We start from the raw sequence: 22,512 nt of genomic DNA, 5'->3' as shown, positions 1-22,512 counted from the left end.
CAGACAGGCTTCCAGAGCTCCGTTCCAGACAGAAGATGCTGGAGACAGGCTCTGTAGTTGTATGGAGCAGAGAGACTTTGCAGTTACTCAATAATGGGGGTTTATTCTAAAGACACCTGTGGAAACAGGGAAATTAGAAAACTAGGCTACATGGCCACACTTGGAATCCAAGCGAAAGCCCTGCAAAGAGGCTTCATGGTGGGGGCAGGGAGCCAGAACCCAGTCAGTGAACAGGGATCATGGAGAAAGGAACTGGAGCCTGAGAGCTCTCGGGAGCTGGGCAGCTGGCTCTGTGGTCACCCCCCTAGGGATCCACCATTAGGGGACCTCAGTAAATGCATCCCCAAGTCTTGACTCTCTTGGGGGGACCTTCTTGCCATTCCCTGTTGCCAGCTTCCTCTTTCCCTTGCCTTTCCCCTGGACATCTTTGATCTGCTGCCTGGATTGTAGCAGATGCTAGCTGTGCTTTTCCTACCCTGTAGACCTTATAATGTTGCTGTGTGAGGACCACTTCCACCAGCCAGCATCCACATATCTGTGTGCCTGGAAACTCTCTCCTGTGCCTGGAGAGGTGGGAGGCAGCTATAATCTTGGGGGAATGAATACCTACTAGGAGCAACCTTCATCCAATGACTAACAGTAGCTGGGGTATCAATTCCCCAACTCCCCAGTGCTCAGGTGAGAACTTTACCAGGCATTCTTCACCATTTTGGAAATTAATGTCACCCATGACAATGCTACGTAAGTGTATGAAAATGTCTAACACATATTCAGTTTAATATTAACTTCCTATCTAAATATATGCATTATAAATAGGAGTAATTGCCTAACTGCTTTCTTATATCATCTGTTTGAAGCCTTTACATACCGAAATACATATTGTTACACATTCTATCCTTGTTATTCTTTTATAATACAGTTAGAGTTAGGACATTTTATTATTCATTTATTTTAAGCATGCATATAGATGGATTACATTATCAATTTTATTTCAAGAGAGTAAAAGGGCTGTTACAAAAAATTGTCATAAGAAGGGAGTGTTGTTTCTGATAGGCTATGAGAACACCTTTTGATGATCTCAGAGCCTCCTTCCAGTTCTGACTCTTTTGTATCTAAAAGTTAAATATTGTTTGTCCAAGGGGAACACCAAGACCTATTCTCCTCATGGGAGCAAGAAGATGAAGTGGAGAGGAAGGTTTGAGTCCTTTCTCTCTATGTTTCTGTCAGGCTATGCTGCAGTAACAAACAGCCCCCAATTCTTGGTGGATGAAAACAATGAAACGTATTTCTCACTCATGAAAGAAGTCTAGTGCTGGTCAGCAGGGGGCTTTTCTCTACAGAGTCACTCAGAGACCCAGGCTGGTGTAGGCGCTGCCATTTTGCAATGTTGCCATCTCAGGACAGCAGAAGAGAAGAGAGCACTGCAAAGTGTGGCTTCTGTAATAAGATGATTTCACCTGGAAATTACACCAGTCATGTTTGTTCAGTCCACTGACCAGAATGAGTCACATGACACCTCCTAATTTTAAGAAGACCCAGTGGTAACCTGCTCACTAATACACCCTGAATTGCCTGCCTTCCTTTCTCTGGCTCACTTCCCCACTCCCTACTTCCTGATGCTCCCTGGGATCACTTTCCAAATAAATTGTATGCACCTGAACTTCTTGTTGTCTTACAGTCTGCTTCTGGTAGAGCCCAAATGAAGATACCCCCGCTCTTTATCATTAATTAATTCAACTGGTCAATACATATTTCCCAAAAACCTACTATGTGCCAGATCCTATGTAGCCACTGGGGGCACAAAGATGACTGAGCCTTGGCTCAGCTCTCCACGACCTAGCTCACTGGCTAGGTGAGCAAATTGCCCAGGTCTCACATCAAAAGCAAAGATTGGCCAGGTGCAGTGGCCCATAACTGAAACTCTAGTACTTTGGAAGGCCAAGGCAGAAAAATTGCTTGAGGCTTAGAGTTCACAACCTACCTGGACAACATAGCAAGACCCTATCCCTAATTTTTTTTTTTAATTGGCTGGGCACAGATGTGTATGCCTGTAGTCTGAGCTACTCAGGAGGCTGAGACAGGAGGATCACTTGAGCCCAGCAGTTGGAGGCTGCAATGACCTGTGATAGCACCACTGTGCTCCAGCCTGGGCAGCAGAGCAAGACCCTATCTCAAAAAAAAAATGTTTTTTTCGAGACAGAGTCTCACTGTGTTGCCCAGGCTGGAGTGCAGTGGTGCGATCTCAGCTCACTGCAAGCTCTGCCTCCCGGGTTCATGCCATTCTCCTCCCTCAGCCTCCCCAGCAGCTGGGACTACAGGCGCACGCAGCCACGCCTGGCTAATTTTTTGTATTTTTAATAGAGACAGGTTTTCACTGTGTTAACCAGGATGGCCTTGATCTCCTGACCTTGTGATCCACCCACCTCGGCCTCTCAAAGTACTGGGATTACAGGCGTGAGCCACTGCGACCGGCCAACCCTATCTCAAATTTTTAAAAAGGCAAAGCATTTTGAGATCGCAAGAACCTATGGACTGTAAGTTGCACCATGGTGGGGACCCTATCTGTATCACTCCCCACTGAGTTCATAGGTGACACATTTGCTGGAAGTAGAAATGAATAATGAATGAGTAGAAAGAAACAGGCAGGATGCTGACAGTCTCTTGGCACCTACTTTGAGTGAGGGAGTGAAAAGAAATATAAAAGTCTTTTAAAGCATTGCCATCTGCACAGATGTAGTAATAATGAATAGCATAAAAGCTATAGTTACTGAGCGCTTTCTATAATATTTGTAAGAGCCGCTACTGAGGGCTTCATATGATTGGCTCATTTTACAAAGGGTATAATTACAAATACTGTAATGTCCATGGGTCGAAATATTTAGAGAAGTAGGATAGGCTGAGGGTTTTGGAGTCTACAAATCTCTGAATTCAAATCTCGGTTCAACTCCCAGCTCTACCACTGTGTGGCTGTGAGCCTTTGGGCAAGAAAGTCTTGTCTCTGAGCCTCACTTTGCCTATCTGTAGAAATAGGAATAATAATCAAACATCTCCCTAGCACGTTTTACCACTTCCATCAGCCCGTGGGAACCCCGATGGCTTCCTCGATGAGAATAATAGATTGGTGCAAAAGTAATCGCGGTTTTTGCCATCAAAAGTAATGCCAAAAACCCGCGATTACTTCTGTACTAACCTAATACATGGTGCAGGGACCAAGTGTTGAGGACAGGCCCCCCAAAATCTGGCCATAAACTGGTCCTAAAACTTGCCATAAACAAAATCTCTGCAGCACTGTGACATGTTCGTGATGGCCATGGCGCCCACACTGGAAGGTTGTGGGTTTACCAGAATGAGGGCAAGGAACACCTGGCCCACCCAGGGCAGAAAACCGCTTCAAGTGGTTCTTAAACCACAAACAATAGCATGAGCGATCTGTGCCTTAAGGACACGCTCCTGCTGCATATAACTAGCCCAACCCATCCCTTTATTTCGGCCCATCCCTTTGTTTCCCGTGAGGAATACTTTTAGTTAATCTATAATCTATAGGAACAATGCTTATCTCTGGCTTGCTGTTAATAAATACGTGGGTAAATCTCTGTTTGAGGCTCTCAGCTCTGAAGGCTGTGAGACCCCTGATTTCCCACTTCACACCTCTATATTTCTCTGTGTGTGCATCTTTAATTCCTCCAGTGCCCCGACCAAGCTGGTCTCGGCACCAAGGACCTTATTTCTGATGGGGAAATTGAGGCCTGGAGGAGAAAAACTTCACTAAGTTCCCAGAGTTCAGTAGGAAGCTTTATAGTTTAAAAGTTAAGAGCGTTTATCTTGAAATCAGACTGATCTAAGTTCAAGCGCTGGTCCTACCACTTCCTGGCTGTGTGACCTCGGACAAGTTGCTTAAGCTCTATGAGCCTTGGCTTCCTAATCAGTATTAGGGGACATTAATAACACCTACTTCAAAGATGATTGTGAGGATTGAGTTAATGAAACCAGACAGTTTCAGGGCTCAATCCGTAAAGCCTAGTCCTGCTACTTACTGGCTGTGCGAATTTGGGCAAGTGGCTTAGTCTCTCTGAGCCTCAATTTTCTCTTTTATAAAATGGAATGATCAATAAATACAATAGTTCCCTCTTGAATATGTTGGGAGGATTAAAAAAGGATGAGTATGAACAGTACCTGACTCGTGTCAAGCTCTCATACTATCTAAATGTTAGGAATTCTTTCTTATTTATAAGGACACAGCCAGGTCTTGAATTCATGCATTTATTCAACAAATATTGACTGAGGTCTATTATGGGTTGAACTGTGTCCATAAAAGATATTCCAAAGTCCTAACCCCCAGTACCTCAGAATGTGACCTTCTATATGGAAATAGGGTCTTTACAGAAGGAATCAATTTAAAACAAAGTCGTCAGGGTGAAGTTACCTAATGAAGTCACCTAAGCCAACATGACTGGTATCCTTATAAAAGCATAAATTTAGACATAGAATCAGCCACGCACTAAGGGAAGATGATGTGAAGATACAGGGAGAAGATGGCCTTGTAATTAAAGTGATACAACTCTCATCCAAGGAACACCAACGATTACCAGCAAACACAAAAGACTGGGAGAGACAAGGAAGGACCCTCACCTAGGACCCCTGCAGCAGGCATGACCCTGCTGACACCTTGATGTCAGACTTCCAGCTTCCAGAATTACACAATAAACTTCTGGAGGGTTTTTGGACATTTTTATGGTAAAATATTGCATAACATAAAATTAACCATTTTAACCATTTTTAAGAGTACAGTTCAGTGGCATTGTTATGGGACCATCACCACTATCCATCCCCAGCTTTTTCATCATCCTAAACAGAAATCCTGTACCCATTAAACAATAACTCCCCATTCCCCCATCCTTCCAGCCCCTGGTAACCTCTATTCTACTTCCAGTCTCCATGAATTTGCCTACCCTAGGTAACTTATATAAGTGGAATCATATAATATTTGTCCTTTTGTGTCTGGTTTATTTCACTTTGCATAACATTTTCAAGCCTCATCATGTTGGAGTTAGAATTTCCTTTCTTTTTAAGACTGAATAATATTCCATTGTATGGATAGACCACATAGTGTTTATCCATTCATCCGTTGATGGACATTTGGGTGGCTTCCATCTTTCAGCTATTGTGAATAATGCTGCTATGAACATGGGTGCATAAATATCTCTTCAATTCCCCGCTTTCAATTCTTTTGGGCACATGCGCAGAAGTGGAATGGCTGGCTCATATGGTAATTCTATGTTGGATTTTTTTTTTTTTTTTTTTTGAGACAGCCACACTGTTTTCCATAGTGGCAACACCATTTTATATTCCCAATTTCTGTTGTTTTTAAGCCACTCAGTTTGTGACACTTTATTATAGCAGCCCTGGGATTTTTTATTTTTATTTTTATTTATTTATATTTTTTGAGACAGAGTTTTGCTCTTGTTGCTCAGGTTGGAGTGCAATGGCATGATCTCGGCTTACCGCAACCTCTGCCTCCTAGGTTCAAGTGATTCTCCTGCCTCAGCCTCCCAGCTAGCTGGAATTACAGGCATGTGCCACCATGCCCAGCTAATTTTGTATTTTTAGTACAGATGGGGTTTCTCCACGCTGCTCAGGCTGGTCTCGAACTCCCGACCTCGGGTGATCCACCTGACTTGGCCTCCCAAAGTGCTGGGATTACATGCGTGAGCCACTGTGCCTGGCCAGCCCTGGGATTTTAAAACAAGTATCTACTATGCGTCAGGGACTGGGCTCTGGCGATACCATGGTAAACCAGGGGGACAACTTCTTTGCTTTTGTGGTGCTTATCTCCTCATTGGAAAGGCAGAAAATAAATGAGTAACAGAATGTTGGGTGGTGATGAGTGCTGCAAAAGGAACAGCTCAGTTACGGGGCTAGGACATGTGTGCGTAGTGTGTATGCATGTGTGTGCATGCATATGTGCATTAAGGAAACAAGAAACAGGGGAAAGGAGGTATACTTGACCTAGTCTCCAAGTCTCAGATTGGATCAAGACACAGCCTGGGCTGCAAGGAAGGTGTGTGCACTAAAGAAACGTGAGTAAAGGCCAGGTGCCGTGGCTCACGCCTATGATCCCAGCACTTTGGGAGGCCGAGGCGGGTGGATCATGAGGTCAGGAAATCGAGACCATCCTGGCTAACACAGTGAAACCCCGTCTCTGCTAAAAACACAAAAAATTAGCCAGGCGTGGTGGTGGGTGCCTGTAGTCCCAGCTACTCGGGAGGCTGAGGCAGGAGAATGGTGTGAACCTGGGAGGTGGAGCTTGCAGTGAGCCGAGATCGTGCCACTGCACTCCAGCCTGTGCGACAGAGCGAGAGTCCATCTCAAAAAAAAAAAAAAAAAAAAAAAGAAACTGAGTAAAGGCTGGGCACCCACGTGGCAGCAACAGGGCCAGTGGTAGGGATCTAAGAGCGCCTCACTCTAGGTCAGTGGTTAAGAAACAGGCTGGGTGTAGTGGCTCATGCCTGTAATCCCAGCACTTTAGGAGGCCAAGGTGGATGGATTGCCTGAGCTCAGGAGTTCGAGACCACCCTGGACAACAAGCCAAAACCCTGTCTCTACTAAAATACAAAAAAAAAAAAAAAAAAAAAAAAAAAAATTCAGCTGGACCTGGTTGTGCACACCTGTACTCCCAGTTACTAGGGAGGCTGAGACAGGATAATCACTTGAACCTGGGAGGCAGAGGTTGCAGTGAGCCGAGATCTCACCACTGCACTCCAGCCTGGGTGACAGAGCGAGATTCCGTCTCAAAAAGAAAGAAAGAGAGAAAGAGAAACAGCCAGGGGCCTTGAGAATAAAATGCACTCTCCATAATTGTCCTCCCTGACCCTGCAACACCAGGCCCTGCCCACCTTGTCCACCTGGCACAGGCTCTATTTGTCACACGGCATGCTTTAGCTTTGTTAACCTGTTTTCAGGTCTTCTTGAAATATACCATGCTGGTTCCTTGTATATGGACCCTTTCTACTTGGACCTGTCCCCCCACCCTATTCTTCCTCTTCTCCATCCCTGAGGGATGCGCTACCCCCCAGGAGTTTTTCTGAAATGCCTGGGCTGGGGTAGGTCCTCTTCCTGACACTCTCCCCTAGAACAGAGCTTGTCACCAAAAGGATGCCCGGCAAATATTTGTTGAATGAATAAATGGGTAGATGAATGAAGCCCAGGCTCTGCCAAACCACCCTTCTTTACTTGTTCTTCCCCAGGTCCACGGAGATGTTTCTCTGTCTGCCATGCCTCAGAGCCTGACTGAGCGCACCAGTGAACCCAGTGTGCCCCCAGGCCTGGCAGCCGGATGGCTGATGCATGCAAAGTGGGCATCTCCTTGCCCAGCCGCCTGACCGCCCTGGCGCGGCCGAATCTGAAAGCTAATGACATTATTGTGCAGAGACACAATGTCTGTAGTCATTTGCTGACCCGAGCTTTGGTGAGAGCTTAACCCAGCATTCTCACCCTGCTTTTCGCAGGAACACAGCAGTCACTCATCTTGGCACCGGCACTTCTGGGGAAGGTATAAATGCCACCTCCCGCTGGCCGAGCTTCACAGCACTCGCAGGAGCTGGTGTTACTGGTAAGATTGCCTCCTTTGCTTGTCTTCCCTTCTTTCTGTCATCCTCACCCCTGCCGGAAAGCATGGGAGCACCTGGATTCTGACAAGTGACTTTGGGCAGAGACTTCAATGCTGTTAACTTCAGTTTTCTTTTCTGGTAAACGGGAAGGGGGTCAAAAAGGGTTCTTTATTGTGAGGATTCAAGAGAAGGTAGGTGGATCATCCAGCACAGTGCCTGGCACACAGTGGGTATTGCAGCAATGTTCTTTATTATTAATATTAAACAGACTATCAGCATCCTTGTTTTGTCAGTCGCTGAGGAGGAGAATGTAACTGAGGGTTTTGCAAGAATCAAACCAGTGACAGTTCAGCTTTGTTTCCAGGTGAGTGAGTCAGTTTTCCTCCATATCTGCAATTCTGGGCCACCCACTCTGTGCCCAGTCTCTGAGAGTGCTAGGCGGAGGATGCAGCCTCAGGTATGTGACAGCTCCCAGCAACAGGTTATTTCAATGCCACTAAAGCATGGTAGAAATGACTCTAATAATGCCACAATTGCTGCCATTTGCTGCATGCTGAGTGTGTTCTGGGACCATGGCCAAGTGCTTCCGGTTTTATACATTACATAATTGCATCCTCACAACCTGTTCACAGGTATTATTAGACATCATTACTGCCCCCATTTTATAGAACAGGAAGTTGAGGCATAGGGAGAGGATGTGACCTACCCAGAGTCTCAATTCTGGTAGGCAGCAGAGACTGCTCCTGAACTGGACCAACTGAGCTTCTTCAGTCTGTGAAGACTCAGGACCCGGAAGCGATAGGGCAGGAGCTCAGGCACTCTGACAAGCCGAGCGGGCTGGCTGGTTTCTTGGCGGAGAGCAGTAGGTTTGGCTCCCAAGGTGCTTAACTGAATTTCTTCCTCCTGGGAAACATCCAGTCTTGGCCTTTTGTGTGGAAGGGGCTTCTGGAAACTGGGCGTTATCCCTGAAGAGGAAGACCAGGCTTCCTCTCTTACCCCTGAGGAGACACAGCCTGCTTTGACCACCCCTCCTGCAGGAAGGGGGAAGAGGCTGACAATTTTCCAGACTTTTCTGATGTTCTCAATAGCTAAGGCAGGTCTATCCTGCTGCCTGCCACAGTGCCTGGGTTTCTACCATTGCACCCATTTCTTCCCTTTCTTGTAACATGGGTTCTGTATCAGATGATTTCACTAATGGGGGCGTAAAACCAGTGGCAGAGAAGAGAAATCTAGGTACCGGGATGGGGAGAGGAGTCCCAGAGAGAGGGTGGGAGAAAGAGCACGGGGACAGGGAACTTCGTGGGTTCCTAAACTGGGCACCACCATACCACAAAATACAGACAATGCATAGGCTTTGTTTGTTCCACACAATTTTGTTTAGGAAATTTCTGCATAAAGGCAGAAGTTCTGGGATTGACTGTTCTATATTCTGCATGGTATCCATTGTCTGGGGTTGAGTGTTGGGGACCCACTTGGGACCTCATTTAAGCTCAGTTTATCACTGCCCCACTCTTTTTTTGAGTAGACTTCATTTTTCCCTCCTCCTGGCGCTGACCTGGATAGATATAAATGAAGCTAAAGACAGAAGTTCAAGTAGCTGCTTACGGAGCCCACAGCTCTGGGACAGCCTGAAACCAGGGGGAAAAGAAGAATATTTGGGGCCAGAGAGGAGTGGTCCCAAGTCCCCACAGAGTGAAAAAGTCAGTGGTCCCTCCAGGTCTTCACTGCTGCTTCCCATGTCTTCCAGGTCATTCCTGCACGGGACAGTCCACCATGGCCTCAGACCACCAGACCCAGGCGGGCAAGCCACAGTCCCTCAACCCCAAGGTGGGTACCTCTCGGAGGAGGGGGCATGCAATGCTCCTCTCCCAGACTTAGTTGCCCCTCTGTAAAATGGGCTTGGCATCTTTCTTCACAGGTACCCCCTCTCCACCCTGCCCCTCTCTGGGACTCAGTCTCCCCTACCCACACACTTGGGGCTGATTCTGAGAGTCCCTCCCCAGCCCATAGCTGGCATGCTGGGATTCCCAGTACCAGCCTCCGGCTTTGGAGACTTCAGTTTCTCTCCCTTACCTGTTTTCCCACACCCTATTGTCCACAGGGCTCCCTGAAACTGGAGTAGACCCTCATTCTCAGTCAGAGGTGGGATTAGTAGATGGAAGGTGGGTGTGAGTCCTGGCTCTGCACCTGCTGTGTGACCCGGGCCAATTATTTGATCCCTCTGAGCCTCCGTTCCATTTCTGTAAAAGGAGGAGTCAGATTTATTGCATAGGGAAGTTGTGAGAGCCAAAGAAACCAGGCTCAACCTAACACCCGTCCCAGGGTGCGCATCCACCTAACACCACCAAATAATCCCTTCTTTGATTTTTCGTCCACCTGCCCGCCCAAGGGCAGCAGGATCTTATCACAATGTCAGAGGCTTGTCACACCGAGTCTGCCCTCAAACCTCTATCGAGGAGCACCCACCTGGCTGCCCTCCTGTGCCTCTCTGCTTTGGTAACCCCAGGCACAGGTTCCTTCAGGAATGGCCCCTTGGTCTGACTCGGTACCTCCTAGGCCAGGGAAGCCTGAGCAGATGCAGCCCTTCACCTGCTCACCCCGATCTGTCCCTTATGGGCTTACTTTCCAGAAGAAGGACAGACAATAAATAAATGACTATATGATTTTCAGTAGTGAGAAGTGCTACAAATAAATGTAAACTAGGGGAAGGGGCTCCTGAGAGTTGCAATGGTTGTGTTAGCTCAGGTGTTCCAGGAGGGCCTCTCTGAGGAAGTGACTTTGAGCACACACCTGGGTCAAGTGAGGAAGCGGCTATGTAAAAATTGGGGGCGCCTTTGCGAGGCCGAGATGGGAGGACTGCTTGAGCCAAAAAGTTTGAGGCCAGCCTGGGCAACATAGTGAGATTCCATCTCCACAGAAAAATTAAAAATGGGGGTGAGGGTTGATGACAGCATCCAGACAAAAGGAACATCAGGCACAAAGACTCCAAGGTGGGAATGAGCTGGGTGAGTTTGGAAAAAAGCAAGAAGCACTGTCCACTAGACCTATGATGTGAACCATATAGGTAATGCAAAATTTTCTAGTAGCCACATCATTAAAAGTAAAAAGAAACAGGTGAAATTAATTTTCATATTATATTTTATGAAACCCAATATATCCAAAAGATGAGCATGTTAATGTATAATCAATATAAGAATTATTAGGCAGATATTTTACATTATTTTTTCCATTCTGAATTTTCAACATATGATGTGTATTTTACACTTAGAGCACAGTATAAGTAATAGTATGGACTAATTATGCGTGCTCAGTAGCCATATGTTACTAATGGCTGCTGTGTGGGACAGTGCAGTTTTAAAGGATTAGACAATTTGTAAAATGTTGCCCTCCACTCTGTCGATTAATAATAACAATGCTAGTGAGCTCCTGGGTCCTCTGAGCTTCTGGGCTTTCAAATGCATGGAGAAACTACCCTTCCTCACCTGCCTAACCCTATTCAGGTGGACACCCCAGGCCTGCTCCCTCAGAAACTGCATTTGATCAAGATCCCAGTGTTACGTGCACAGGTTAGAGTCCGCAAAGTGCTGCTTCAATTTCAGCTGCATCAGACAAGCCTGGGCTTCAGTTTCAGCTCTTCCACTTATTCACGTGGGATCTGTAGCATGTCTTTTAATTAACGTAATTATGTCTCCCACAAGCAGCACAAATACTATGTGGTAACCGCCCACAAGCCCTCGTCTCCCAGGCCGGGGTAATAATAAACTAGCCCCGAACTTCCATATTCTTGATTCCCCGTTTTACAGATGAGAGAACTGAGGCCCAGAGTATTGAATTGCTTTTTAGGTTTGCACAACTGGATGTAACAGAGGACACAATGGAGCCCTTGTCTCCTGACCCTATCTCTGGCCGAGTCAATGACCGTAAAAAGCTGGGTCACTGATTGTAAAGGCTGGATTGAGCCCATGGAATTCACCTCTAAGCCCTGTGGGGCACCCCTTTTCCTTTCTTTGTGTGGCTAATCCCAGGCCTGGGAATCAGGGCTATGTTTATCCAGCCTGTGCTGACCATGTCGATTCTGTAGCTTCCCCCACTGGGAGTGTGCTGACCTGAGCCCATCTTTTCATCCAGGGGCAGTTTGCTGGGGAAATGTGGCTGAAAAAGCTCTGCCTCCAAAATTCTCACTGGAACCATGAAAGGTGGCAGCTAGCCTCATAGTTAATTTGGATGTGGGAGATGTTGGATGGGTCTCTTCACTTTGCAGAGCTTCAGTTTCCCTGATGGGGATCTCATGAGCCCCCTCCCTTGGGCTGATAATACCAGGTGAGACAAGGGGAGTGAAGTCCTCTTAAGAAGTATTTCAAAGGGGAGCTCATAGGGACACCTGGGAATTCTGTGGAGGCTTGGAGAAAGGGCCCAGGTGTGTGTAGTTTTATGGGTGAAATGGAGGTAAGGAGTGTATATGAAGGTACTGGTACAGCTCTAATGGGAGGAGGAAAAGTTCAAACGCGTGGTCTAGCACGTCAGTACTCCTAATTTGGTCCATAAGCCACTGGCACCAGCATCACCTGGGAGATGACTGGAAATGCAGAATCCAGGGCTGCACCCCAGACCTGTTCCCTCAGAAACTGCACTTATCCAGATCCCAGGTGCTACATGCACCTGTTAGGGTTCGCAAAGTGTTGCTTCCATTACAGCTGCATCAGACAAGCCTGAGCTCCAATTTCAGCTCTGCCACTTATTGGAATCTGTACCACATCTCTTAATTAACATAATTATGTCTCCCACAAGCAGAGCAAATACGGTGTGCAAATTATGCTCCCCTGAATCCTTCTAACAAACAATATCACAAGGCAGTTTCTGTCTTTGTTTCTTTTTCTTTTTAAAAAAATTAGAAGTGGGGTCTTCCCATCTTGCCCAGGCTGGTCTGGAATTCCTGGGCTCAAGCAATCCTCCCACCTCAGCCTCCCAAAATGCTGGGACTACAGGTGTGAGCCACCACACCTGGCCTGGGTTCTGTCTTTATTTCCCATTTTACAGATGGGGAGACTGATGCTTAGAGAGGACAAATGCAGGCTCAAGGTCCCACAGCTGCTTATAGCCAGAGCCAGGGCTGTTTGATTTTTATGTTTGATTTGTCACTCTGGAGGTGAACCCTTCAGCATCCTTTGGGTTCTCTGAGCTCCCTCCCCACGTCTACCAGCCAACTGTCACTCCTCTTCATCATGATGAGGGTCTGAGTCTCGCTTCCCATTGCAGATCATCATCTTTGAGCAGGAAAACTTTCAAGGCCACTCGCATGAGCTCAATGGGCCCTGCCCCAACCTGAAGGAGACTGGCGTGGAGAAGGCAGGCTCTGTCCTAGTGCAGGCTGGACCGTAAGTACCTGGGTGGCCTCTCCTGGTCACAGACTTTGGGTGAGGTGATCAGGTTGTGGACTGGGGGAATCTACCCATGCTATTCTCCTGTCTGCAATCTGGGGACCAAGTTTTGGGGACTGGCAGTGTATGGAGATAATTCATGCTTTGCAGTCAGATACAGCTGGGTTCAAATCCAGGCTCCACCACTTCTGGGCTGTGTGGTGTTGGACCAGGACCTTCCCCCTCTGAGCCTCAGTTTCCTCCTCTGTAGGATAAGGATGACCATGTGCTCTGGGGATGAAGGGAAAGCGTCATGTAGAAAGCCTGATACAGAGGTCAAGGCAGGAAGATGGACATAGTGACTCATGAAGCTTTTAGAACTGCCAGTCTCTGGCTCCAGGAGTGTCCTCAATCCTGAGAGGTTTAAGGCTGGATGTCCCAGCTCTGCATCCACTCCTCCCTTCCCAAATCCTGACAATACTGGGTCTTTACAGATTTTTTAGCACACTTGGGGGCCAGGTCTGTATCCAAGAGAGAAGGGGAGCTGAATGGTTAACTCACCTTATGTCATGTAGCTGAGCATAGTCTTATGTGAGCCTGCAGAGTGTCTGGGACACAAACCACAGCTTCTCTCGTCACTCCTTCTCTGTCAAAGCCTCAGGATGTAGAAATGTCCACTGGTGGCCAGTAAGTCAGATACTGCTGGAGATCCTAAGGTGAGCCATACCACACCTCAAGGTTCTCAGGGAATTCTGCAGAGTTCCACGGCCCTACATGGGTCAGAACCTGAAGATGTGCAGAACACAGCTAAAGCAGTGGCTATGCCAAGCCTTGGTCATCTGACATGCTCAGGGAATCTGTTGCGTCCAAGAGAATCCCTTTCTGGATAACTGAGATTTGACTGTTTAAGCATCACTTCTGATTTTCAGCTGCCTTTTCAAATATTTTGATGAAAAAAACTTTCCCAAAGAGATTTTACACTCTTCTGCTTTCTTTTTTAAAAAATATAACATTTAATATTTTTATTAACTATCATTTATTGTTTAAAACTAAGAAGATATGGTTTAAGGCAAAAAACCGTATGACTTCTGTTCACTACTCAGAAGTAACCATTATTAAGATTTTGGTATGAATTTAGATTTCCTTCTCTCTCTCTCTCTGTTTCTCTCTCTCTGTTTCTCTCTCTCTCTCTCTCTCTTTCTGTGTGTGTGTGTGTGTGTGTGTATAATCAAATCAAACTTGGATCATACTAAACATGATGTTTTATTACTCACTTTGGAAATTTTACAAGGTAGCATGAACTCTCTCCATGTCATTAAATAGCATTTTATGTTGGTGCTTTTCAAAGTCGTTTGAGGAAAATTCACATCAGATTCCCAGAAGGGAGATGCTTTAAAATGGAGGTTCTCGGGCCCCATGTCAGTCCCACTAAATCAAACTTAGCTCTAGAGCCTGGAATCTGCATTTAACAAGCTTACCTGGTGATAGTTACACCAGTTACATTTGATAACCCACATCCTATGCCATTACTTACCATGGCTTTGTAACAGTCCATGATTGAATATGCCATACCCAGGCCCTGATTGTAGGATGTTTAAGTTTTTCAGTTACTGGATATTATAAACAATGCCACAATGAACATCCTTATTCAGATATCTGTGATCCCTTGACAACTGTTTTTTTGTTTGTTTGTTTGTTTTGTTTTGTTGAGATGGAGTTGTAGCTCTTGTCACCCAGGCTGGAATTCAATGGCATGATTTCAAGTCACTGCAACTTCTGCCTCCCTGGTTCAAGCAATTCTCCTGCCTCAGACTACTGAGTAACTAGGATTACAAGCATGCACCACCGTGCCTAGCTAATTTTTTGTATTTTTAGTAGAGACAGAGTTTCACCATGTTGGCCAGGCTGGTCTCGAGCTCCTGACCTCAGGTGATCTGCCCGCCTCAGCCTCCCAAAGTGCTGGGATTACAGGCATGAGCCATGGCGCCCGGCCCCTTGACAACTGTTTTCTAAGGACCCATTGCCTAAAGTAGAATTGCTGGATCAAGACTACTCTTCCAAAAGAGGATAATAAGCATGATCTCCTCTTCTATTAATAACTTAGATTATTCCTCTGAACAGCCATTATTCCACATTGCTGAAATGTTTGCCTCTGCACTGGGTGGCCCCAGAATGCTAATCATTTTGAGATTTGTGGGGTTTTTTCTCCTAATTTTTGCCTTCCTCTATTAGCCATGCCCGAACTGAAGGCCATCCCTTCCTCTTTAATGTACTATTTTTCTTCTAATGTGGATCTACAAAAACAGAGTTTGGGCAGAGTCTAACAACAGGGACAAGAGAAGAAACAGATCCAAAGAGAGGGGTTTGGGCACAACCGAGGGGTTCTGGGGTCAGTTCTCAGTGGTGAAGGCTGACTGTGCATCTCTCTCCCCAGCTCCACTTGCAGCAGTATCATAGCTTGAAATCTGCCACAGTGGGAGCATTTACACCATGGAAATTGGCAAACGCTGCAAATCAAGAGTGTTAATTTTTGTTTTGTTTTTTGAGAGTTGGCTGTTAACTTACCAGCATACTATTGGCCTTAGTGCATGGCATCTATATGTTGGTATTTGTTGCGGGCCATTATTTAGACCGCCTTCTTATTTCTTAACTGTGTTCCAGGTGGTTAAAGGCAGCATAGCACTGAGTTCTGGATAACTGGGGGGACTGTGCGCTTGGATTTGCCGTGCTAAGGTTCGGGTGGGGCTACTACATCTTGCCGAGTTGGGCAAGAGTGAACCCCAGGGGCCAACGTGAGTAGCCAGGATCCTGCCATAGGAAGCTTGGAGTGGAACTGACCTGCCCCGTTTCTCTCTGTCTCCATGGCAGCTGGGTGGGCTATGAACAGGCCAACTGCAAGGGTGAGCAGTTTGTGTTTGAGAAGGGCGAGTACCCCCGCTGGGACTCATGGACCAGCAGCCGGAGGACGGACTCCCTCAGCTCCCTGAGGCCCATCAAAGTGGTGAGCCCCCTGCCATCATTCTATTTCCTCTCTCTGCCCATCATCCTACTTTCTGTCTCTGCCACCTTGGAGCCGGAGGTCCTGAGACCAGGAAGGAGCCTGCCCCTCTAGCATTGTGCCCCTTCTGATTGGTGAGGAACCTCCTCACTGGGTGACCTTGCAAAAGTCATTTTACTTCCCTGAGCCTCAGTTTCTTCATCTGTAAAATGGGCATATTGGTATCTACTGTCCTGAGATTCCAATGTGCTTATTAGCTTGAGGGTTGTCACGCTGCACAACTCCAGGGGGCTCCAATCACAAGACTATGAAATGCCCCAGATGGCACTATTCACATTCTATTTTACGTGGTTGGTGCCCCCCACTCCGCAGGGTTGGGCAACTCCCATCACAGAGTCGTTGCTCAATAATCAATAGCCATCAGAAATACAAGAAATTCTGAGTTCAGGACTGGAGGAGAAGGTGGTTTAACTCTTCTTCAACACTCATGCCAGTGTGAGTTTTCAGTGCTTCTGAGATCCTGATTCTTACTAGTGTGTGTGTGAACTGTCGGGGAGGGGACAGGGCCCATCACTGCTCAGTTACACTCCCAAACCCTCCAAGCCCATTCTGATTCCTCCCAGGACCTACTGGAAGGTTGGAGAACACTGGACTTCACACCCCACAAACCCAGGTTCCCATGTTGGCTGTGCTGCTCCCAGCTCTGTGACCTTGAGCACGTCATTTGACCTCTGTGCCTCGTTTTTCTCATCTGCCAAATGACATAAAAGGATTTTATGTCTAAGGGATAAGGGTTTTCTTATCTGAAAACCTTATCTTAAACTGAAAATGTTTAAAGGATTAGATAACTAAGGAAAATGTTACAGGAACAGGAGGATGGGAAGAGATGTAGAAATGAAGAAAAATCAAAATATCTCAGGTGTCTATTAGAGGCACAATTAGCCTGTGCATGTGTGTGTGTGTCTGCCTGTGTGTGCGTATGTGTGCATGTGTGTGCACGTGTGTGTGCATGTGTGTGTGCACCTGTGTGGGTGTGCACGTGTGTGCATGTGTGTGTGCATGTGTGTGCGCATGTGTGAGTGTGCCTGTGTGTGTGTGCCTGTGTGTGCATGTGTGTGTGTGCATGTATGTGCCTGTGTGTGTAGGCCTGTGAGTGTGCCTGTGTGTGTGTGCCTGTGTGTGTGCCTGTGTGTGTGCATGTGTGGGTGTGCACTTGTGAGTGGGTGGTAGATCGTAGCTGCCATTTATAAAAGAGAAACTTGAGGCATAGGAGGAAAAAATGACATTTCAGAATCAAATATTCCCCAAAGTGTTGTAGAGTGTCTGTTACATGAAAATGGCCCAGTAGAAACTTAACAAATGGCTGCGATCCAACAGCAGTTGTCATAGACACGTGGTAGGTGCACTGGGCAGAGAGTGATGTGTGGGACATGCGGATCCCAACTCTGGGGCATGAGCATGGGGTGGGAAGGCCAACCCTGGGCCCCATCACCTATACTCACTTCCTCACATCCTCTGCCAATAGGACAGCCAAGAACACAAGATTATCCTCTACGAAAACCCCAACTTCACCGGGAAGAAGATGGAAATCATAGATGACGACGTACCCAGCTTCCACGCCCATGGCTACCAGGAGAAGGTGTCATCTGTGCGGGTGCAGAGTGGCACGTAAGTGCATTGCCAGCCCTGGCTCACCCTGCCCCAGGAACTGAGACTCTGGGGTCCTAAGTCCCGCTCTGCCCTGTGTACACTGGTGATCTTGCACACATCGGTGTACTCTGCTGACCTCTGGCTTCACACTGGAAAGTAAATGGGAATTCTCTGCCCACAGGTGGCTTACAGCCCCTGAATTTCTCTCTAGAGCTGCCTTTGGGGAAATGGCCTTTGGAGTGGAGAAACCTTGGCCTTTATCTCAGCCCCAGTAAGCAAGACATGTATGTCAGAGGGGCAAGTTGAGGCAGAGGGAGGATTAGGTTGAGGCAGGAGGGAACGAATGAGTTGACTAGTCTGAAAGCTGTGAGAAGCAGGAGGACCAGCCCATGCTGCCTTTGACCGCATGTGTCCCTAAGTTTGGGAACAGGAGGTGTCATTTTCCACTGAATTAAAGTTCCTGGGCACATCGACCCCAGCCATCAGCAATGAAGGATTTCTCATGGTAAAAAATTTGGATTCCACAGGGGTTCCACAGATGAGCTTTGGGCAGGGTGTGTTGGAAATAGCTTATATCAGCTTTTTTTTTTTTTTAATTGAGATGGGGTCTCGCACTGTTGCCTGGGCTGGAATGCAGTGGAACAATCTTGGCTCACTGCAGCCCCCGCCTCCCAGGTTCAAGCAATTCTCCTGTCTCATCCTCCCAAATAGCTGGGATTACAGGTGCCCACTACCAAGCTCAGCTAATTTTTTGCATTTTTAGTAGAGACAGGGTTTCACTGTGTTGGCCAGGTTAGTCTCAAACTCCTGACCTCATGATCTGCCTGCCTTAGCCTCCCAAAGTGCTGGGATTACAGGCGTGAGCCACCGCGCCAGCCTGGAACCAAGTCTTACATTTTCAGAATTTGTGTGAACTGGTTGACTAATCACTGGTAGCTTGAAACCAGCCACAGTGGGTGCATTTACAGCATAGAAATCAGCAAGTGCTACGAATTAAAGGCTCTTTCCCCCCAACAGAACCAGTTTAGCCAAGCATACTGGCTTCTTGGGTTTGTCAAACTCCTAAAGTGGTGTGCAAAGTTCTGTGCTTCTGTTCCCCTTCATTCCCTCATTCCCTTCATTCATTCATTCATTCATTCATTCATTCATTCATTCATTCAATTTGTCAGTGCTGCCATATGCCAGGCATTGTGTTAGGTGCCCAGGGTGAAGGAGATTAAAGAGATCTGGCTTCTGCCCTGTGTAGCCAACAGTCTAGAAGGGGCAACTGTTAATAATTTAAGAATCCACATAAGTCTAAGCTACTTCCTTGGAGAAAAGATTCTTGAGCTGAGATCTCAAGAAACAGTAGGAATTGCGGGGATAAAGAGGCCAAGGAAGAGCGTCCCAGACAATGAGAGCAGCATGTGCAAAGGCCCTGTGGTGCATGTGGGGGGAGCCTGGTAGGTCTGAGAAACTCTACAAAGGCCACTGGCTGGAATGCAGAGATGTGGGAGCATAAGAATGCGAAGTAGAGCTGGATATGTCCACAGAGACTGGCCAGGCAGGTCCTTGCAGGCCAGGCCTGTGTGCCATTTTCTGGAGAGAAGACCAGTACTTTCATTAAGTAGCCCCTGGAACCTCTTTCATCAGAAGACCCCTGGAACCTCCCCCAACTCTTTGGCCTTGCAGCTGGGCTTGGAGGTGGAATAGGAGTGGATGGAGATGGTTCAAAGGTCTGGCTTATTCTAAACTTCAGTGAGCTTAAGATACCACCCCCTTTCTCTGACCCCAGTACCAGGCCTTCAGTCAAAATTTGCTTCAGGAGGCAGTGAACTCCCCATCAAGAGAAGGAAGAAAGCAGAGGCTCAGTGCTGGAAGGGTGGAGTGGAAAGGGTATCCTGCTTACTCCTGGGAAGTGGCAGTGGTTGGGAAGCTTCACCCTTCCTAGTGGTTTATGGATGCTCTCTCCCCTCGCTTCTCTCTTGTTTCTCTTCCTGTTCCCCTGGTTCACCCTCCCCTCACCTCTGGTCCTGCAGGTGGGTTGGCTACCAGTACCCCGGCTACCGCGGGCTGCAGTACCTGCTGGAGAAGGGAGACTACAAGGACAGCAGCGACTTTGGGGCCCCTCACCCCCAGGTGCAGTCTGTGCGCCGCATCCGCGACATGCAGTGGCACCAACGTGGTGCCTTTCACCCCTCCAACTAGTACCCTCCCCACCATGCCTCTTTCCCAGGACCCAGATCTGCTGCCCAGGAACCCTCCAGACCAACCAGAGAGTGAATAAAGTGTGACTTGCAACTTGTCTGCTGTGGGTCTTTGATCCCCCCAGCAGCTGGGGTGTGTGTGTGTGTGTGTGTGTGTGTGTGTGTGTGAGAGAGAGAGAGAGAGAGACAGTGAGAGAGAAATGAGAATCAGCATGTATCTGGGCTAGGGGTAGGGCAACAGAACCCTTATTGAATCTTACGGTTCTGCAGCTGCTTAGCTGTGTGACTTTGGACACAGTGCCCAACCTCTCTGAGCCTTTGTTTCTTCGTCTGACTTGAAATTCCCTTGCCTCTGAGTGGCTGGCTTGGTTGAGCTCCTGAGCCCCCTGTTACATGCTGGTTGCTGAGCACAGTCATTCTCAGGGGCATGTGATGGGTGCCCCAGCCCTTAAAAATGTGTTCACTGCCCGCCATTCTCACATTATCACATTATCCCCTTGAGTCTGGGAGTCTTTTTTGATTTGCAAGAGAAGCCAAGAACCCTGAAACCCATACTCCAGCCCAGGGAAAGGTCAGAATGCCATGTTTGTGAGTGCGTTCATTCATTCATCATATGGCTGTGGGCAACTGTTAGTAATTTCAGAATCTACACAACATCTGAGCTACTTCAATGAGGAAGAGACTACTGAGCTGTGAGGATCTTGGTTGTAGCCAGGCTCAAGGTGATGCAATGACCTGGGAATGAAGGCTGGGTTTATACTGCTGTTCTGGGGCATTGGCCAGGGATAGAGGCTCAGGCAAGTCCTTTTGCCTTCAGAGCTTTGATGCTTCTACTCAGGAAGATGGGAGAGAAACAGTACCTTCCTAATGGGATGGCGACAAGGCTGAAACGAGATGCTGCAGGCCTTCTGTCTTTAGACTCAGCTTTTGTTGGTTAATATGCAGTGCAAATATCTGCTTCCTGGGTGCAGCCTCTTGCCACTTTGTTTTTGGTATCTCTTGATGCCATTTTAAATTTTAATGTAGTCAAACAGCAATATTTTCCCTTAGGGTTTATGCCTTTCATATCTCCTTGAAGAAATTCTTTCTTTTTTCTTTCTTTCTTTTTTTTCCCCCAAGACAGAGTCTTGCTCTGTTGCCCAGGCTGGAGTGCAGTGGTACAACCTTGGCTCACTGCAACCTCCGCCTCCCGGGTTCAGCAGTTCTCCTGCTTCAGCCTCCTGAGTAGCTGGATTACAGGCATGCACCACCATGCCCGCCTAAATTTTGTATTTTTAGTAGGGGTTTCACCATGTTGGCCAGGCTGGTCTTGAACCACTGAACTTGTGATCCGCCAGCTTTGGCCTCCCAAAGTGCTGGAATTACAGGAGTGAGCCACTATGCCTGGCCAAACTTGAAGAAATTCTTTCTAATCCCTGGTTACAAAGAAATACCCCAATATATTTTTTTCCCTAAACTTTTAAAACTTTTGCTCTTCACATTTGCGTTCTTAATCCTTCTGGAGCTGATTCTTGCATGTAGTGTATGGTAGAGATTCAGTTTCCTTTTCTTTTTTTTTCCCACTTTGGACATCCGATGTCCTAAAATCATTCGTGAAGGAGTCCGTTTGCTGCACTGCGGCGCAGTCACCTTGCTGTCCTATTCCCTTCCCCGCAGGTGGGGTGATTTTATGGGCTGTCTTTTCTGTTCCTGTAGTCAGTGTATCCCTGCACTCTTGCCACTTTATGTTCATGACTACTGCTTTGTAGTCAGTGTTGAGGTCCCTAAAACAGGGGCCCTCAAACCCTGGGTCTCCCATGGCCGGAAATGGGGGTTGCACAACAGGAGGTGGGCATTGCAGCCTGAGCTCCGCCTCCTGTCAGAGCAGCGGAGGTATTAGATTCTCATAGGAGTGCAAACCCTATTGTGAACTGCACGTGCAAAGGATCTAGGTTGCATGCTCCAATGAGAATCTAATGTCCGCTGCCCACAGCCCGTGAAAAAGTGTCTTCCACAAAATCGATCCCTGGTGCCAAAACATTTGGGGACCACTGCCCTATAACATGATTCTTCAGGAATGTTTTAGAAATTCTCGCCCCTTTAGGACTCCATTTAGAAGCATCCCTTCACATTTGGAAAAGTGGAAAACCTTGTTGAATGAACTAAAGTGGTTCAAATGATTATCATAAAGGTAGAAACCAGTAAGTGCTCCATATACATCATGGAATACTATGCAGCCATAAAAAAGAATGAGTTCATGTCCTTTGCGGGGACATGGATGAAGCTGGAAACCGTCATTCTCAGCAAACTGACACAGGAACAGAAAACCAAACACCGCATGTTCTCACTCATAAGTGGGAGTCGAACAATGAGAACACATGGACACAGGGAGGAGAACATCACACATTGGGGTTTGTCAGGGGTGGGGAGCAAGGGGAGGGAGAGCATTAGGACAAATACCAAATGCATGCAGGGCTTAAAACATAGATGATGGGTTGATGAGTGCAGCAAACCACTGTGGTACATGTATACCTGTGTAACAAACTTGCACGTTCTGCATATGTATCCCAGAACTTAAGTAAAAAAAAAAAAAAAAAAAAAAAAAAAAAAAAAAAAAAGGTCGGGCAAGGTGGCTCACACCTGTAATTGCAGCACTTTGAGAGGCTGAGGCGGGCAGATCATGAGGTCAGGAGATCGAGGCCATCCTGGCTAACACGGTGAAACCTCATCTCTAC

General features: G+C 47.2%; 1 protein-coding gene across 2 annotated transcripts; it reads left to right on the top strand.

Annotated features, from left to right (window-relative positions):
- Positions 1–7,572: 7,572 nt before the first annotated feature.
- On the top strand, positions 7,573–19,896 carry LOC140709116 (beta-crystallin B2). Of its 2 annotated transcripts, none has more exons than XM_073006860.1 (6): positions 7,573–7,609; positions 9,355–9,434; positions 12,864–12,982; positions 15,833–15,965; positions 17,488–17,630; positions 19,631–19,896. In XM_073006860.1, the coding sequence occupies exons 2-6, from the start codon at positions 9,381–9,383 to the stop codon at positions 19,797–19,799; spliced, it is 618 nt and encodes a 205-aa protein (XP_072862961.1). In that variant the 5' UTR covers positions 7,573–7,609; positions 9,355–9,380; the 3' UTR covers positions 19,800–19,896. The 2 variants fall into 2 exon arrangements, with proteins under 2 accessions (XP_072862961.1, XP_072862960.1); XM_073006859.1 differs by lacking the exon at positions 7,573–7,609 and adding an exon at positions 7,641–7,745.
- The last annotated feature ends 2,616 nt before the right edge of the window (positions 19,897–22,512 follow it).

Source organism: Chlorocebus sabaeus, chromosome 19 (genome assembly GCF_047675955.1).
Source record: "Chlorocebus sabaeus isolate Y175 chromosome 19, mChlSab1.0.hap1, whole genome shotgun sequence".
Lineage (NCBI taxonomy): Eukaryota > Metazoa > Chordata > Mammalia > Primates > Cercopithecidae > Chlorocebus > Chlorocebus sabaeus.
Note: the sequence above shows the minus strand (reverse complement) of the source record. Positions and strands in the feature narration are given on the sequence as shown.

Coding starts and splice junctions, on each gene's coding strand:
- LOC140709116 (XM_073006859.1), top strand. CDS start 7,718: ATGCTGTTAACTTCAGTTTTCTTTTCTG. Junction 15,966..17,487: donor CCCTGAGGCCCATCAAAGTG/GTGAGCCCCCTG, acceptor CTCTGCCAATAG/GACAGCCAAGAACACAAGAT. Junction 17,631..19,630: donor GTGCGGGTGCAGAGTGGCAC/GTAAGTGCATTG, acceptor CTGGTCCTGCAG/GTGGGTTGGCTACCAGTACC.